The following is an 18533-nucleotide window of genomic DNA, read 5'->3' as shown; positions in this document are numbered from 1 at the left end:
TATCTATCTATCTATATATCTATCTATCTATCTATCTATCTATCTATCTATCTATCTATCTATCTATCTATCTATCTATCTATCTATCTATCTATCTATCTTTTTCTTTCTTTCTTTCTTTCTTCATGAGTGATTATCTAAGCAATGAGAGCAACTGGAATGAATTCTGAGGACGCAAGTGGGCTTATGAGTGAAACTGCAGCAATCACCGGTACCTCTGTTACTCTTATGAAGAAAGCGAGAAAGAAGCAGCGTGCGCTTGCGAATTCGCTACCGGACGCGCACTGACGCGGTGGGTACGGTAACTAACCTGCGGATACGAGGCGGCGAAGAAAGACGTAATGACGCGGGGGCACCGACAAGCTACCGCTCGCCTAACTAGATTACGGGGCCCGGCCGAGCCGCTATGTAGCGTCCGGTTACACGTGCACAAAGCGCTCGCTATACGTACACCGGCCGGTCGGAAGTGAGAGGCGGCCGCGCGGAGTTTCTTTCCCGTATCCCAACCCGTAGAAGTGGGGCGATTCGTCAACGCTGAGCTCCCGGTTGCCTGCTACGCGTGCGAATTGCCTTTGCTCCCAGGCGTCTTCCATTTGCATCGCTCTCCGTACGACAAGCAGAAGTCTGCGGGGCCGTTAACGAAATAACTGGATTGCGGGCTTCGCCCGGCGTCTGCGTGCGCGTGCCTAGACGCGCGCAGTAGCGACCGTCTCTGCACCTGTAATGCGGTTTGGTTCGGCAGTGGGGTTGCGCTGGCTGGGAAGCCGTTTCCTTGCTGGTGCCGCATTTGTCCGAGTACAAGCAGGCCGATACGATAGAGTCTTGTCCACGACGTTCTTTCCCGTCAAGCCGATACTGAAGAGTGTGTGTGCTTCAGAAAAGTAAAATAAAACGTGGCTGACGTGCGTGTAGCACCGGCCTAACGTGTGCTGTCACTGACGAAAAACGTCAATACCGAAGTTCAATCAATCAATCAATCAATCAATCAATCAATCAATCAATCAATCAATCAATCAATCAATCAATCAATCAATCAATCAATCAATCTGTAAGCTGTTAATTGACAGGGTATGCAAGGAGGGAGAGGTCGAACACGGTGCTGCCCGTTTTACCCTGCGAACAGCCAGAAGCGTAAGCCTGTACGTGAACGCTGGTGATGCTCCTGACTGACTAGCGGTTCTTCGTTACAAATCAATCAACCCTTAGCGGTGCCGGTCGACATGGCTGAAGCGTTGCCGTCCCCGCTTTTTACGCGCAACGTAAATGTTTGTATCCCCGCATAAGTCAATGAAGACAACGAAGACGTACCTTATACGGCCAAGACAAAACTAAGCGCTAGTAAAAGACACCGGAGGAGAAGGGCTTTATCCCGTCTGTTCCTTCTCGTCAGCAGTCTTTTCTTGCAGTTAATTGCCAGCCTTCGTAGTGCATCACCAATATGGTGGCTGTTTTGGTGTAATCTGCGTAAAGGAAGGTGATCGAAGAAGCAATGTTGTACTTGAGATGCACGCCTCGTTTCGGGAGTGAGGTAATTTCGGTTAGGAATGGGGAGCATCAGCGAAAGTGTAGATAGACAGTTGGTCACGGTACTCGACTTTCTCAGCCATAGGTGTCGTGACTGGCTAGGTATAGATTGTATTGCGAACTTCTCTAAACTGAACATTTGATTCGGTTACGTTACGGCGTCTTGACAGGGAGCCAGTCGTTCCGAATGGAAGACTTGTTCACACAACTGCGCATCCTTTCCACTTTTGCGTTCTCGAGAAGTCGACAAGGGAATGAAGCGGTCAACCTGTGTTCTGGGACGTGTAGTACACCTGAAAGCGCGGGACATTGCACTTGGCTCGTCTCTTGACAGCCGCAGAAAAACAAAAGAGTAAGAATACTTGTTGAGCTCTTTAGCCACTTGTACCGAGTGCGAGATGAGCATCTTGCGCAACCCGTCTGCTCCAAGCGCATCGTTCTCACTCACTTTAGGATAGGAGCCGGGGGCAGTCCTCAAACGCAGGTTGGGCTCTTCGTGCAAATGAAACAAGAGAAAGAGAATGTTGAAATATCAAACAAAGCAAAACGGGAGGAATGGGACCTAACTTAATCTATACGTCTGCCTCGTATCATCTCCAAATGTTATCTTGTGTCCAAAAGGTATTGGACCAACTAACATTCTTTCTTTCTTTCTTTCTTTCTTTCTTTCTTTCTTTCTTTCTTTCTTTCTTTCTTTCTTTCTTTCTTTCTTTCTTTCTTTCTTTCTTTCTTTCTTTCTTCCTTTCTTCCTTTATTAACTTCTTTCTTTCTTTCTTTCGCTAAAGGTCAAGAACATGATTATACAAGGGTACCCATAAAGCTCGGAAGCTGTACCGGGTGTCCCACGTAATTTGAGCCAAACGTTAAAAATATGCAAACGTCACGTAGCTGGACAGAACCAAGGTAATGCTGTTTGCCCTCGCTTGCAGATACTGAGATTATTTATTGCATTCCCCCTAATTACATAATTAGTCTTAATTAAATAATAAGCTTCTCAAATATTATAACTCGATGAAAAGTGTCAATGAAAAAATTGCAACCTGAAAAATTCCCGTTACAGCTTTCTATTGCTCAGTACGTGCTACATAAAAGTGTTTTTCCAAGCGTGAAAAAGGCCCGCAAATGCACGAAAAATTGCCGCGCGACTGGCCGCTCAAGACACTGTGTATGTATTCGCGGGCTTCTCTAATGCATGGAAAAACACTTTTATGTAGCACGTATTGAGCAACAGAAAGCTGACGCGGGGGTTTTACAGGTTGCCGAAGAATTCTCTCTAAAATTTTCTACACTTATTATCTATATTTGAGCAGTTCATTAAATAATTAGGATTAGTTATTTAATTTGGCGTAACGTAAAAATTTATCCGATATCCGAGGTACGTGGCATTTGCACATTTTGGAAGTCTGGCTCGAGTTATATGGGACACCCCACGTATAGGCGTCTACCCAAAATGCGTGGGATTCCTCCCCGAACAAAGGGGCGATTCGTTGTGTCCTGCTCTGAATAATGTCACCAGGGCAACTGCAGCACGAGGCACACATTGAGGTGCGCGTCGGCTGGAATTATCGCCTGTAGGTCACGCCGCGTCCTCTATATGTGCCGCCAAGCGCGTGATACGCCTTCAGTCTCGGCACGCTTGACGTATTCACGTAAAAGCGCGACGTAGCCGACGTTCGTGGTGGCTCGCGGAAATGGTAGACATAACTTTGCCCCCTCTCCCCGAAGCTGGCATTCTATATCTCTTATCCGCGCACCCTTTTGAATCTGCGTTTAAGACTTTTTTTTTTTTGGGGGGGGGGGGGGTTCATTCGCACCTTTCGCGCCGTCGAAAGCGTCGCTGGACGTCGGAAGTCCAGTGCTATGGCGCCGTATAACGCGCGAGTCACGCCCGCGACGTCGTGAGGAGGCCATATGCGAGAGTTTCGCAAGATGCGCCAAGCAGAAAGTATAATAAGCTAAGCAAAAAAAAAAAAAACTATCCACCACGACGGACGAAGAGACTCGGGTACTGGCCACCTAAGGAAGACAGAGAAAGAGACAGGACTTCGCGAGGAACAGACGGGTCCGGAATAAAAATGGACGTAGTGAGAGGGGGGCCATCGATTGCGCGTTGTAGCTTTCTGGGTTACAAGAGATTCGCTCACCCACACGCGCGCACGTACGGTACACTCCCGCACAGAAAGAGTGGCTCCCTCCCGAAACCCGCACGGCAACCCCTCCCGCGCCCATTGCTATTTGGCGGCCTGTCAGACAGAGACCTCTCTACCTGCTCTGTTGCTGTGTTTTGGCGAGCATCCGCTCGGCACGACAGGCCGCGAGCTTCCTTTGGTGCGGCCCGGGAAACTTACCTGAGGGGTATGTGGGTTCGCGGGAAAAGCGATAGCGGTATTTATAGGCCGATGATTTACCGTCCCTATCTTGGCGCCCTCCTGTGGTGCCCTGCGTCGCCTGGCCCCTGTCTTCTTCTGCTTGTTCTGCAGCTGCTGCTGCCGCTGCGCGACACGTCTATATACCGCTCGCGCGGTATATAGACGTCCAGAGCTGCGGCCGTTATTCTCTGCAGGCGATGATCTGCACATCGTAGGTATATAGGGGGCGTGCGCGTACACGAATATAAACGCGACGACGCGGGACCCCTGTGCGCGAAGCCAGCGCGGTGTCCGCGGCAGATGAGGTGCTGGGATAGTGCATATAGGAGCTTACGATCTGGACTCCGGTTGGTGGATGATGTTGCCGCAGCCTTTTTCTTGCTGCTTGTGGCGTTTGATAGTCTTCCTGTCTTTCGCGCGCCGGGGCGTACGGTAAAGGAGTAGATATAGGTGAATGAGTATTGCAGATTGTTTCCTACGGAGACGGCTGAGCACGTAGAGAGAGTAAGCCCCTTTTCGCAGTCGCGATAGCACGTGGGGATTTAGAAAGCTGCCTCGAGTCTTCGAGTGAATCGAACTGACATGACACTAAGGATGGCACGTAAAAAGGAGCTTAGTGTCGGAGTGAATAGTAACAATGAAAGTAAAGCTTGGTGCAGTTATAATATTCTACCCCTCGTTTTAGTGGGTTGGCGCCTGTGTTTCGATGTTAAACAGACGTTCCATGTGTCGTTACTGCCTGAAAGCAGTAATGATCGCGCAACGCCTGACGACGTCCTCTTGGGTGATAACTTTGTGCGGCTCGGTATTTTGCCAAAGGCAACGCGGAACTGACGTTTATGAGTGATCAAGAAGATGAGTTTATGAGTTACCAAGATTATGAGTGACAAAGAAGTAATGCGTCAATTTCTGTTGAGATCATCGGTCGTTCTTGGAGGAAACCACTGTTTGAGAGAATTGCTTGCGAGGATATTACTGAAATCAGCTTCCAAACCCGCCCTGGTTGTCTATTGGCTTTGTCGTTGCTATGCTAGACCGGAAGGCGCGGGATTGAATCCCGGCCGCTGTGGCCGCATGTCGATGGGGATGGAATGCAAGAACGCCCGTGCGTTGTGCATTCCGCACACGTTAAAGAATCGCAGGTAGTCGAAATCAATTAATCCGTTGTCCCTCATTGCGGCGTCCCTCATAATCATGTCGCAATTTTGGCTCGCAGAACCCCAGAATCTTTTCTAAAGCAGCTTCCACTGTACGGCATTGAAGTAGTGCAGAGGCGCAGCAGACGAGTACGCGCCTTCGCCGTGAACGAAAGTGACAAAGCTATTTTACGCTCTCATTTTGTCAAGCAGCGTCACTTTCTGCTTCCCTCTCGGCGGTTGCGTATTGCACTGATGGTCACTCCTGGCAGCGGCTGCGAGGGACGATGAAGTGGCCAGACGAATGCGCGAGATGATTATTACCTCGTGCAAGACGCAGAGTGTCTGGCGCGGTTTCAATAGCGCGCTTATTTCTCCTGCCTGCACTACGAGGCACATTGGCGTGATCGTTGGCATCGCGGTACCAGGAAAGGGGTAACGAGGGTGGCTAAACGAAGAGCTGCAGTTCCCATCGGTAAACGGCGCTGCACTGCAGAGCTAGTGCATCTCGACGGAGCCCGCAGGGCATGCAAGCGCGTTTCGTCCCAGCTTCGCTTACCAGCGGTGGTTGGTTCGTTCGTTAGCCAGCCCTCTTAATGGCGATTCACCGACTCGTTCCTCTTATCGTTGTTTGTTCGATTTGTGCCGCACCTTCGAGTCATTTGCCTCGGTCGTCCGTGCAATCTTCATTTCGCTCAGTGTTTTATTTCGGGAGTGGTGAGTCCGACTGCGAGCGAAACTACCGTCCTGAACACGGGCGATCAACAGTTCAGTCGCGATTGTAATTTGCACAAAGCTTCACTGCTGTGCGGTAATAGGGCGTGTACTTCTTTTGTTATATTGTTATAATAAGATCGCCACGTGCTCACAAGAAACCGGCAATGCATTATTATTAGTACTTTAACTAGTGCCGAGAAGTACGTTGTTATCAGCAACAACAATCACTCATGCATGGGCGACGTCGGGATGAAAAACGGAAAACCATGAAAGCAGCTTTCTGCGATAGTAATTTTCAGTATAAAGAAATTATTCATGTGTCTGTTACGAACTTAACCGCCATCATTAACGTCACATGAATGGAAACAAAACTAATACAGTTTCCCATGGTTAGAACACTGCCTCTGCAGTATTTATACGGCGACTCGAGCTGCTACTATAGGTTCCGCGATGAGAACTACAGCCGCATGCGTATGGTATAGCCAAATAATTTTATCACGCACAATGAGCTGCACCAATAACTCCATCTAGAGACAACGAAGGGGGAATCCAACGCTATCGGTCGTCTGTAGTCATCAAGACGTTTCATTTCTGATCTATCTTGCACCTTACCTCAGTATTGTATGGGCTACTGCGCTATTAAATCAAGGTAGAAATGTCATACACCGATTTCTATTGAGACAATCTGTATTATTAATTTTTGCAGTATGCCACGACATTCTCTTGTGGGAGGGAATCAACTCCGGTATGACTTATTTCACCCTTTTGGTTCTCTGCATCATTAGTATGAAGCAATTTAGTAAAGTGATGACTTAATAACTTTATTAAAGTAGTTACGTAATGGAACTGCACCAGGCCAACACAGGTACACGTCTTCACTGTTGGCATGATCTGGTTAAATTCTCTCGTTCGTTGGGAATGCATTGCACCAAGGCCTTGTTTAGAGTGTTCAATACAGTTACGTCGGGATTCGCTTTCGCGCTAAGAAACGGTGTTGGTGTTCGTAGCTACCACATTTTATTATTTTTTGGCATTTCCCCCCTGATCTTTACGTATATGTGCGTAGTGGAATTCATGTTCTTTTTTCTTTCTTTTCTTTCAATGCTAATAATCGTCCTCGCGTTCTGGGGTCGGGGTGTTACCACCAATAGCGTTTACCCTTTCTGCAGAAGACGAGGGAGGATTGACTGGAATTGTTCTTTCACCATTTTTTCTTTTTCGTGAAGCTTATGTAGCTCTCTGTCACGGAGCACGTGTTGCACTGTCTTCAATGCTCGCATTCCCCACCAACCCCTGTTAATTACGACTTTAATTAGTCCTCTCCGAGACTCGATGGTCAATGAATGTGGCGAGGCTTCGTCTGCTTACGAAAGAACGTGACGGCACATAGTCCACGCTTAACAGGCACGCTGCACTTGTTTCCTCCACTTACCGTTGCCCTGCGGCGTTGCCGGCGGTGGCGGCGCTGATGGCCTGTAGCGGCGGTACGAACGCCCGCTTCCGGAGAGTCTTTCTGGCGACACCCGTGAGTTGCTCGAGGCTGGAAGCGAGCTGCGAGTTGTTGAACACTTCGGACAAAAGCATGTCCTCACTGCCAGCCAGCGCCGCGGTCAGGCACGGCGGCGTCGACGGCTTCTCGCGCGTGTCCACGTCCACGGACGCGGTCAGGTGCGAGAACATGAGGCGCCGCTGCCGGAGCGTGGTGGGCCTCGGCGCCGGCACGGGCTCTTCGAGGGCGGAGAAGCTGCCGCCCGCCTGGCCTGTGAGCTCGCGGAGCATCACCTCGCGCTCCTTGGAAGAGAGAATCTTGTGGTCCTTGCCGATGACCTCTTGTGCCAGCTTGGCTGTCGCCGGGTCCGGTGGAGAAGGGACAAGCGGCGCTACCATCGTCAGCGGCAGCGACGAGGAGGAGGGCAGTTTCTCTTCCAGGCTCCTGGAGGTCGTCGAGGCCTGCTGCGGGTGTCCCCTGGAGGGACTCTCCAGAGAGGAGCTCTTGTTGCTGGCGGCGAACGACGGCTGTCGGACGGCGGCCGGTGACGTCGTCGTCTGATCGACCTCGCGGACCGCGTCGAACTCCCGGGACGTTCTGTTTGGCGGGGGCTTGGGGTTGCTGCGCGTCCTGGGTCGCATGGGCACCACGAAGCCCACCCTGCTGTCCATGAGCGACCGCGTGGGGCTCTTGAAGGTGGCGGTGTCGTCGTCGCGCGCGTTGTTGTTGCTGATGCCGATGTTGCCACTGCTCGCTCCGGTTCCGTTGCTGCTGCGGTTCGGCACTTCCGGTGAGCAGCTCTCGCTGCGGAAGTGCCGCCTGCGTCCCGGCGCGTGGTGCCGTTCTCTGTCGTCTTCGTCCGCCCTGAAGGCCCGCTTGGGGCTCTGGCGGGACGCACTGTCCGTGCGCTGGTGCTGCTGCGACTGCTGCTGCTGTTGATGGTGGTGGTGGCCCGCAGGCACTTCACTGCTGCTGCTGCTGCTGATGCCTTCTTGTTGGTCCTGAATGTGGTTGCTTTCGCGGTGCTGCTCGCTTCGTCCGCGGTCCCCGACCCTCGGCGACGCCTCGGCCGCCGACGTCGCCCCCGCGGCTGGTGACTTATCGAGGAACGCGTCGGTGTCCTGAGGTCCCCGAGGGCCAACGACACCCGGGTCGTTCGTTTGGATCGTCGACTGAGACATGCCCTGCGCTGCTGTGTGGCGGTGCTGGTAATATGGCTCTTGTGGCTCTCGCTCTTCCTGCTCACGTTTGGCGCATTATTTTGGTTTGTGGTTGCGCGTATTCTTTGGCACTGTTTCAGGTCGGGGGTTCGTGTAGCGGTGCAGGTGCGACTTCTCTATTATTATTATTCGAGGAGTGGTCGGGGAACTGTTCTGCGAAGGCTTTCAAGGTGGGTGAGAAGGGAGGCCTCGTTCATCTCATGGTCCGCAGCACGGGTACCTGGAATAATAAATAAGAAAGGTCACGATAAAGACTCTGCAAGTTTCATTCTTCTATTTATTTCGGTGTCATTCAGTCTTCAATTAATTGCGGTGTTACCTCTATCTATTTGCTGTGCAAGTGCAGCCTATTGACAAACTTTTTTTTTGTTACAGATGAAAACGACAGTCAGTTCTATTCACCAGGAATGCAAGCGAAGTGTCTTTAAGCTGTAAGTCCGCCTCGAACGCAATGCGTGTGTATTTGGTCAGGCAAGTAACCTGAACTGCAGTGCTTGCCACGTGTTTGGATAAAGTGATCGTTGGAAGTGGCAGTGCTTAACGCGCGCAGTTACCGTTCATTTGGCAGACGTGGCCGTGAATTCAGTTTTTCCACACCATCGGCGAGCGCACGTACGCTATCAAACCCTCGCGCATGGTTTCTTGTTCCTTTTCTTTTCTTTTTCTCAAATGTAACGAAAGAGGCTGCAGTGAACAACATCCTTGCTCTGGAACAGTTCTACTGCGAGTAACGGGAGAATGCGGAGAGCTCCTGGTCACGGCGCCTCAGTAATTTCTAAGCACCTTTCGGGTCTTACTCCGATGGCCGCAATGACGGTACAAGCACACTCCGTTTCCTCCGCACTGTGGCACTGCACTCGCCAGCGTTTCCACGGCTGCGCTAAGAGTGAGGCCATCAGCGAGCACACCGCGTGACAACGAGGCGTAGCCGAGGTATAATAGAGTCATTATTACGCCGCACGCATACTTTGGTCCCGCGGGATGTGCCGTGGCCCCCTGTTTCGTCATCATTTATGCAGGCACCTCAACGAGCGCGGTCTGTTGATGGTTTCATTAGCATCTCTCTCTCTCTCTCTCTCTCTGTTTCTTTCTTAATTTCCTTCCCTTTCTGGGCCACTTCCATGCACCAGCAGGACAGTACACAATGTGGGATCCGCCGGATGAACGAGATGTAGAAATCGGACTGCAAGTGCCTTCCTCATTATTTTCTAGCTCCGTACTCGTGAACGAATATCATCAAAAGACGTTTGCCTTAACGCATATTGGCCATGGCCGTGACTGAGCAGGAAAACGCGCTCGTGGGTAGCGGCTGTTCGCGCAAGAGATGGCATACCAGTGCTCGATTGAAATGGATCAGTGGCACATCGCCTTTGATACTGCAACGAATATTGTCATCATGCTACCAGGGCTCTCGAGTAATATTCATGTCTTTTGCTTTTAGCATTCCCCGTTTAGCCGTACTTTTCGGCTGTCATGTTAATTTATTTTGTTTTTGAGCTTTGATTACGAAAAGCAAGCGATGAAGCACCGAACCGAAAGTCCTGTACCAAACTGCGATGTATGTATGTATGTATGTATGTATGTATGTATGTATGTATGTATGTATGTATGTATGTATGTATGTATGTATGTATGTATGTATGTATGTATGTATGTATGTATGTATGTATGTATGTATGTATGTATGTATGTATGTATGTATGTATGTATGTATGTATGTATGTATGTATGTATGTATGTATGTATGTATGTATGTATTACGATTTATAACTTGTACTATTTTATGCGAACAGCATAACGCTGTGTACCGTATTAATTGCCACGCTCACATACAGTTGGGAATTTAGATGTTTATCGTGGTCTGCACGCACGCATGTGACATGTAGGGGGCTCTAAGTTTGCGGGGTCCGACGTATAGTCCTCACCATCAAGAGGTAGCCACAGTTGACAAGAGCAAAGAACTGCTTAATGAACAAACTTAAGAGCTACAATATGAACAACGCGCACAAAGAACAAATTCCAACAATAACAAAGAGTCACGCGGAAACTCCTCTGCCAGCTAAGTATGTGCAATCATTGTGCGACTTGCTCATCTCCACGCAGCCCGGTGTCATTAGGAAGGTCATGAAACTCGATCCGATGAGCATAAACGACAGCACTGCGGCAGACACGGAACTGCTGCGCACGGCGGCGCAAGGCGGATTGATGGCGCAAGCCAACTACTGCAGATTGCGGCACCAGGTGCACTGATGACGTTCCGATCATTATAAACTGTTGTCGCTCTTTAGCGTCTCATCCATCCGCGTCGAACCATTATGAACCGTGATAAACCGTACTTCAGCGACGGCTGCGTATGGCGCGGCCGCGCGGGCCTTATCTGGAAAGCAATCTGCGATACAGGCAGATAGTACACGGCGAGCGCTGGCAGCTTCGTGAGCGCTGTTTTCTCGCCGCTTAGTGCTAACTGAAGCGAGACGCGCGGGCCCCTATCTAGAAAGGGATCTGCGATGGGGGCAGATAGTGCGGCGAGCGCTGATAGCTTCGTGGGCGCTGTGTTTTCTCAGCTTAGATCGCGCAGGGAACACGAAGGTAAATTCGCTCGCTGCTGCGGGCACCATGTTGAAAGCGATCGTCTTACGGGATGGACGGAGGTACAGTGTTTCTCCTTGAGTAAGCAAAGAAATGCTTACGCATTTAAACCTTGTCCACGTGCATCTCCTCGCTGCCTGACACTTTGTTTTTCGCCATTTAGTTGAAGCAAGATGCCAGACCTGCGGGCGAGTAGTTCGCATATTCTCTTCTCGTTCATGTTCATGGCGTTTGCACCTGTGTTTCGTGATACTCCAGCAGACATGTATGCCGCACTGCGACTAACTGGAAGGCACCAACTCGTAGCTCGTGGCCTTCCTCATCATCCTCTCGCGCAATCGTTTGCAGCGCTGATTGTTACTGTCCCCGAGATAGCCCATGCTGTCATTGCCTGCGCTCGTATGTCGCAGGCAAAAAAATAAAACCAGCTAGAAAGGCTTGTTTTGCGAACGAGCGAATCATCATCATCATCATCAGCAGCAGCAGCAGCAGCAGCAGCAGCAGCCTGTTTTATGTCCACTGCAGGACGAGCACCTCCCCCTGCGATATCCAATTACTCTTGTCCTGCGCCAACCGATTCCAACTAGCGGCCGCGAATTTCCTAATTTCATCGCTCCGCCTAGTCTCCTGTCGTCCCGAATTGCGTTTCCCTTCTCTTCGTACCCATTCTGTAACCCTAATGGTCCAACGGGTATCTAACCTGCGCATTACATGCTTGAATGTGTAATGAGCAAGGCGCAATAGACCAGGACAGAAGAACACAAACGACAGGACCGGCGCCAGAAATGCGCTCAAGTAAAACTCTTGTTTGGGCTAGTTGGTTCACGCTTGAATGCGGAAAGAGCAAGGTCCTGTCGTTTGTGTTCTTCTTCTGTCCTGGTTTATTGTGCCTTTTTTTTTTATTGATATGATATAAGGAGATGTTGGCGCGCAATTTAAGGCGCCGGCTACTCCTTATCTCTTGGGTGGTTCCGTCACACGTAATTCAGGGTTCACGGTTACATATCACATAATCTTTTCCCACAAGCACCAGGACTTATAAAGCAACGTTTCCACAGGAAGACTATGGCAAATGTCTCCACACCTATGTAGTTCAAAGTCTCAAAAGTACAAACGATACTGTGGCCTAATAACACATTTTCTAGTCAGCGGGTCAGCGGGTACATACAATATACATGGCAAATGTCTCCACACTTCTGTAGTCGAAAGTCTCAAAAGTACAAACGATACTGTCGCCTAATAACACATTGTATAGTCAGCGGGTGGTATATACGTCGTGTAAATATATTAACACATACAGTCACAACAAAGCAGTCAACATAACATAATTCCCAAACAGATGGATATATAGAGTGACATTGAAATGAACAGAACAATGAAAGCACTAATAACGTCCAACGATACCGCTGTCTTCAAAAAAAGTCTTTAGTGCTTTTAAAGCGCTCTTCTGCAAGGCCGTTGTTGGCCAAGGGCCCAAAAGTTTCCTTAAACTGAAAGGTCTGCGGTCTAATTTACTTAGCGCTGATTTAAGTCGGCTTCTTGGTGTGTCGTGACGTGGGCAATCTAGAAGGAGGTGATATATATCTTCGTCTACAAATCCACAGTCACATTCGGGGGTTTCCGCTCGGCCAATTCTGTGTAAGAAATGCTTTGTGTAGGCAGTGCCTAGCCTTAATCGATGAATAAGCGTTTCCATAGTTCTATCTAATGACAATAAAAATTTGAATTCAATAAATGGATCAATATGATATAAGTCAGAGCTCTTAGAATTCTGGTCAAACCAAGTGTTTCTAGACATGTTGAAAGACGTTGTCCTTATGATGCAGCGTAATTCATTCTTTGATATTGGGAGCGGAGCCGTATCATCTTTCAAGTGCGCTTGTCGTGCTGCTTCATCGGCTGCTGTGTTACCAGGAATGTTGCAATGCCCTGGTATCCACTGGAATGCTATTGCATGTTTCGCTTCGCTTGCCTTTGTGAGGTTTTTAAGTGTTTCATATATTATACTGTCGCTGAATGTTTTCCCCTTTGTGCTGCAGAGTGATGTTAGAGCCGCCTGTGAATCGCTGAAAATTACCCATTTTTGTGCTTCTGTTACTGACAATATAAATTTTACTGCACATAGGATTGCGAACAATTCAGCCGTTGTGGACGAAGTCGCACGAGATAACTTAAATGATTCTTTTTTGTTGAGGTGCGGTATAATGAATGATGAAGTTGAAGAGGTTGCTGTACTGGAGCCGTCTGTATAGACGTGTGCGTATCCTGAATACCGCATATATATCTGGTATAGTGCTAGTTGTTGAGCAGCTTGAATGAACATGTCTCTTTTGCTGAATATCCCTTCTATTGACAATTCGATTTTTGGAACTGTAAGCAGCCATGGAGGATATTCGATGTCTGAGTTCCAAAATTCATTTCCTGGCAATATGTGAACATTTCTTTGAATTTCTATATGAACATAACTTCTATCTCTTTTCATTAAGTCTAGAGCCAATGGGTGGTTTTTATGCTGGGTTTGAAGACGGAAATAATGCCGGCATGTTTCTGCAGTTCGCATAACTGGAAATGGTGATTGGCGAGCCTCAGCTATTACAAGAGAACTCGAAGTCGCTCGTGGAACTCCTAGACATAGGCGTAGTCCTCTAGCTAAAAGTCTTTGAAGTCTCTCTTCTGACGTATGGGAAAGTCCGTGTAAAATGGGCGCGGAATATGCAATTTTTTGTCGTATTAATGCATTGTAAACAGTCAGCATGGACGATACTGATCCGCCCCATGTTGTGCCTGCAAGTCTGCGAAGTACCGTCACTATGGCATTGACCTCGTTTTCTAGTTTTTTTAAGTGGGGTGCCCAGGATAGCTGCCTATCAAGTATTATGCCAAGAAATCGATGCTGTGTGACAATCATTAGAGGGTGTCCTTCCAGATTAAGAGTGAAATTTTTTAACTGCCTCCGAGTGAAGGGCAATACAGCAGTCTTTGCGTGTGATAGTACCATTCCTCTTTCTCTCAAAAATTGGTTGATGATATTTATGCCCTCTTGCAATGCCATCTGGAGTAGTTGAGCATTAGACCCAGATGTCCAAATACACACATCATCTGCATACAGTGAAAACTTTAACTGTGATGGCAGTCTTCGCGTTAATTCAGCCATGACGCAGTTAAAAAGGAAGGGGCTGAGTACGCTTCCCTGTGGTACTCCCTGTTTGACAATATGTTCATCACTCTTTCCTTCACCCGTCTGAACAAATATTTTGCGACCTGATAAAAATGCAGAAATCCATCGCAAGGACCTGCCAGACAGACCAAGTTCCAACATGCTTAGCAAAACATTAACTTGACTAACGGTATCAAATGCCCTCTTGATGTCTAAGAATACTGCTATAGTCATGTTTCCACGTGCACGCTCATGCTCCACACATGTTACTATATCTAATATTGCATCCATTGTGCATCTATGTTTTCTAAAACCTACTAAGTAGTTGGACAACACCTTCGTTTCATTACACCACCACTGAAGTCGCGCGTCAATCATTTTTTCCATTACTTTGCATAAACAACTTGTCAAACTAACGGCGCGGAAGGATTCAAGGCACAAGGGCGTCTTACCAGATTTTAAAATTGGTACGATTCGAGCGACTTTCCAAGAGTCAGGTACAGTTTCCTCTATCCATAAGTTATTATAGATGTCTAAGAGCGCATTTGTACCTGTCGGTCCGAGGTTTCTTAGCATATTGTACATATTGCATATTGTGCCTTGCCCTTTACACATTCAAGCATGAACCAGCTAGCCCAAGCAAGAGTTTTACTTGAGCATTACATGACCTGCACAGCTCCATTTTTTCCTCTCGATGTCCATTAGAATATCGTCTATACCGGTTTGCTCTCCGATCCAAACCGCTCTCTTTCTATCTCTTAACGTTATGCCTAGCAATCTTCGTTCCATCGCTCTTTGCGCAGTCCTTAACTTGCTGTCAAGCTTCTTTGTCAGTTCATTCATCATTCGCCTTCATTCCGCCTGAGTGCCCGCACTTCCGCCGCTTGGGATACAAAGCCAATCAGCGCAAACTCTCCGCGAGCGTTGCCTGATTGCGTTCTTGAGATAGTTGCCTTCCGTTGACATACGTCTCGACGTGATTTTCGGTGAGAAGTAAGTAGCTGAGTGGCCGAAAAAAAAACAAAGAAGAAAGGAGAGCGTAAAAAAGAAGATGGAAGAAAAAAACGTGAGAATCGAGTCGAAAGACATGGATTAAATAGAAATCCTACCACCGAGAAAAACGAGTGATCAAGTGCTCCACAGCTTCAACTTGCCATTGCATTCTAAGTTGCATGAGGGCGTTAGCCCGTTTTCTTTATTTTATTGTTTGTTTTGGTTCACCCAACGCTACAACTCCCTATTTCGCCATTCCAGTCTCGTGCCAATATTATGTTCCGGCGGAAGAACGTGCCTCACGGGGCTGTAAAACAGAGAGAGCGAGAAAAACAAAACAGAGATCCCCCATACCCCCCCCCCTTTTTTTATCCTTCCGTCGATGTTTCTTTTTTTTTTATCCTACGGAAGAAAGCGTGTTCAGCGCAACTTGCGAAATATTCTCTCATTTCTTTTTCTTTTCTTATCTTATTTGGCCTTTTATAGCATTACGATCCTAATGGGGCACTTCTCAGAAGGCGTCCAAGCCGCGCGATTTGGCGGCTGTCTTATTCCGTGCTGCTTTCGTGCTCGTTGCTCGGCTCGAATTCTGCGATTCCCGAACTCGCCTGACGCGTTGCTGTTTACGCGGCCGCCATGCAGCTATCGCGTAAATACATAAGCGCCGGCGCTATATACGCCGTGGGAAACCATGCAGCGCTGGCCAAGAGGCGCTGCGACACATTTAGCGTGCAACTGAAGTATGCTGACACCGTCAGGTAGGGAGGCTACAAAAATAGCGCGGCATATTCAATGATAACAGACGCGCGCATGTGTCAACGTTTGCTCAGCCCGATGCGGCCAGCCAAGGTCTGTCCATGGCCATGCGCGCTGCGTTGAGCGCATGCGCTGCTATGTCCTAGCACGTCGGTTCCCTGTCGTGCTAGGAGCCGTGAAAAGTGTGTCCCAAGACGATCGGTGAACTTGCTGACACGAAATAACTGCATGTGCTACTGGAAACTGTCTACCGCTCGCTAGGCTGTGTGTTACGGTGCTGCTGATGGCACGCTAAGCTTCAGCGCTGGTTGCCCATAGGCGCTGGCGAAGCGTTCCAAGGTTGGAAAGCCTAGAATAGACAATAGCTTCGGTTGGGGGGAGGGGGACACTGGTTGTTGGTGGCTGTTCGTGCTTTCTTCTCGCGCCGTGCAAGGTCTATCCAAATAGGTCGCGAAGCTTCGGCCGAAAATGCGGTTCAGAACAAGTTGTCGCCGGCATCAGCAAGAATGGTTATGGGAGCGGCGACTGAAGCGCGACTATGTTTGGAGAGAACAAACATTTGAAAAAAAAAGCGTTTTTTAATTAAAGCGAGACACAGATTCATTCAACGAACATAAAATTCCTAATCAATTTCAGATATTCGTGACGAGTAAAGAAAAGACGACTCTATTTTATCGTTATGAATAAATACCTTCTTTCAGCGCCCATCGTAAGAGGAGGACTTGTTGACGCCACTATCACTTGTGTTGTGCCATTACCACAAGCCCGGATTCCGAATCTGCAAGATGCAGAATCTATCCTGCGAGCGCCCTAATTCTCCCTTCACAAGTCAAGATGCTGAGCCGTCAGGCAGCGGTGTCCTGCGGGAGAAGCATCGGCAGGCGACGTGTTTAGACGTGTCAGCGTGTGCCAGACAGCCCGGCGCCGCACCTCCTTTTGCATGGAGGTCTCCGCGCGCGCGAACTTTGAACCGGGTGGCCAGCGCGGTCGCTGGTTGGACCCCTCGGACGACCGTCGTGTGCTGACTTTGTATTGGGCCGTTTGAGTGACAATGGTTCCTCGGGGATTATAAAAGCAGCGACGCGCTGCCTGAAAAACAGGATCCGCCGACCCACCGGGAGACAGTGTCGCTCCCGACTGGGGTGAGATGTGTCACGCGTTTTCGCCGGACGTCGCCGTGCGAGAACAGTCGCGTTTGTTGTGAGCACTCGGCCCCAGTGCCGACCCGTTCATGTCCTGTATGATAACCTGTATATAATGTATAAAGTCCCTTTTGTTATTCTCATCGACGCCAGGCTCGGAGTCTTCGCTACCAACGCTCTGTCACGAAACGGGTGACGAGCGCTACGGGACCACAAAGCCGTAATCGGGGTGCAGCGGTACAAGTTCGTAACACTGGATGGCAGCTACGGGATTGACCGGCATCAGCTACCTCGGCGCGGTGAGTGCCTGAAGTTTACCTCAAACACCAGACTTTCTCTGACACAGGTTATAGTAGCTTAGGGAAGGATTTGGTGTTGCATTGTGATAACCTTGTGTGTTTCAAGCCTAGTAAGAGTGTTTTGAAAACCAGGGGATGCTGAGGGGGTAAAACGGGGCAGTGTGTGAAATACTTGCATATGTCTTACTAGTAGTGTTATAGTAGCGTACGGCAGGTATATTCAAAAAGGGTAAACAGCAGGAGGACAGTGTGAACGATGGAGAAGTACAAGGTCAAGGAACTTCTCCAAATTTGTGAGGAGTTGGGCATTGAGTTGGGCTCAACTAAAAGAAAGAATGCGATCCTTGAGGTCATGAGGACTGGGGACGTAACGGCTGAGGAAGCCGCAGAGGCCTGGGCGGATATCAATGAACGTCGGGAAAGGGAGGAGAAGGAACGTTGCGAGGAGGAAAGGAAAGAGAAGGAGCGACGTGAGCACGAGCTTAAAATGAAAGAGTTGGAAACCCGAAATAGATCGCCGGCGCCTAGTCTCACTTCTAACGTTCCAAGAATACGCGATCAACTTCCACCCTTTGTCGTCGGAGAGGATATGGCCAAATACCTCGTGAAATTTGAGCACGTGTGCGAACGGAATAGCATTGAGCGATCCCTTTGGGCACAGAATCTGTTAGCCTTGCTTCCTGGGGAGGCATCAGACGTAATAACTTGCTTATCGAAAGAGGCGTTCGAGAGCTACAGTGATGTGAAGGAAGCGCTACTGCGGAAGTACAAATTGTCGCCCGAAGCTTTCCGGCAGAGGTTCCGGTATGCAAAAAAGGGTAAGGAGTCGAATGTTGACTTCGCGTTTCGTCTAAAAGCCGACCTGGTGGAATGGCTGAAGGGCGAAGAGGTTTACGACGACCGCGACAAAATCGTCGAATGCATCGCGTTGGAGCAGTTCTACCGTTGCATTGATGAGGATGTCAGGCTCTGGCTGCAAGATAGGCTAAAGGAGGTTAAGCTAAACAAGGCAGCAGAGTTAGCGGAAGAGTATTACACCCGCCGCAGCTTGCACAGCAAGGCAGTGCGCGTAGAAAAAGCTGATAGAAGAGATGGGTTTTACGGGAAGCCCGACGAACGGAAGCAAATCACGCGTCGCGAGT

At 49.0% G+C, this 18533-nt stretch overlaps 2 protein-coding genes across 4 annotated transcripts in view; one reads left to right on the top strand and one right to left on the bottom strand.

Moving 5' to 3' along the window:
- LOC135915707 (unconventional myosin-Ie-like) overlaps positions 1-18533 on the top strand; it is a 352538-nt gene that overhangs the window by 72432 nt on the left and 261573 nt on the right. The window lies entirely within an intron of this gene.
- The window catches only part of LOC135915571 (potassium/sodium hyperpolarization-activated cyclic nucleotide-gated channel 3-like), a 452750-nt gene that overhangs the window by 306728 nt on the left and 127489 nt on the right, over positions 1-18533 (bottom strand). For both annotated transcript variants that reach the window (XM_065448715.1, XM_065448783.1), the window contains exon 2: positions 7179-8675. In XM_065448715.1, coding sequence (XP_065304787.1) covers positions 7179-8416 — 1238 coding nt within the window. In that variant the 5' untranslated portion in view covers positions 8417-8675. The remainder of the gene's footprint in view (positions 1-7178; positions 8676-18533) is intronic.

The sequence above is a fragment of the Dermacentor albipictus genome, chromosome 1, assembly GCF_038994185.2.
Source record: "Dermacentor albipictus isolate Rhodes 1998 colony chromosome 1, USDA_Dalb.pri_finalv2, whole genome shotgun sequence".
Classification (NCBI taxonomy): Eukaryota; Metazoa; Arthropoda; class Arachnida; order Ixodida; family Ixodidae; genus Dermacentor; species Dermacentor albipictus.
This window is presented reverse-complemented; position numbering and strand designations above follow the sequence as displayed.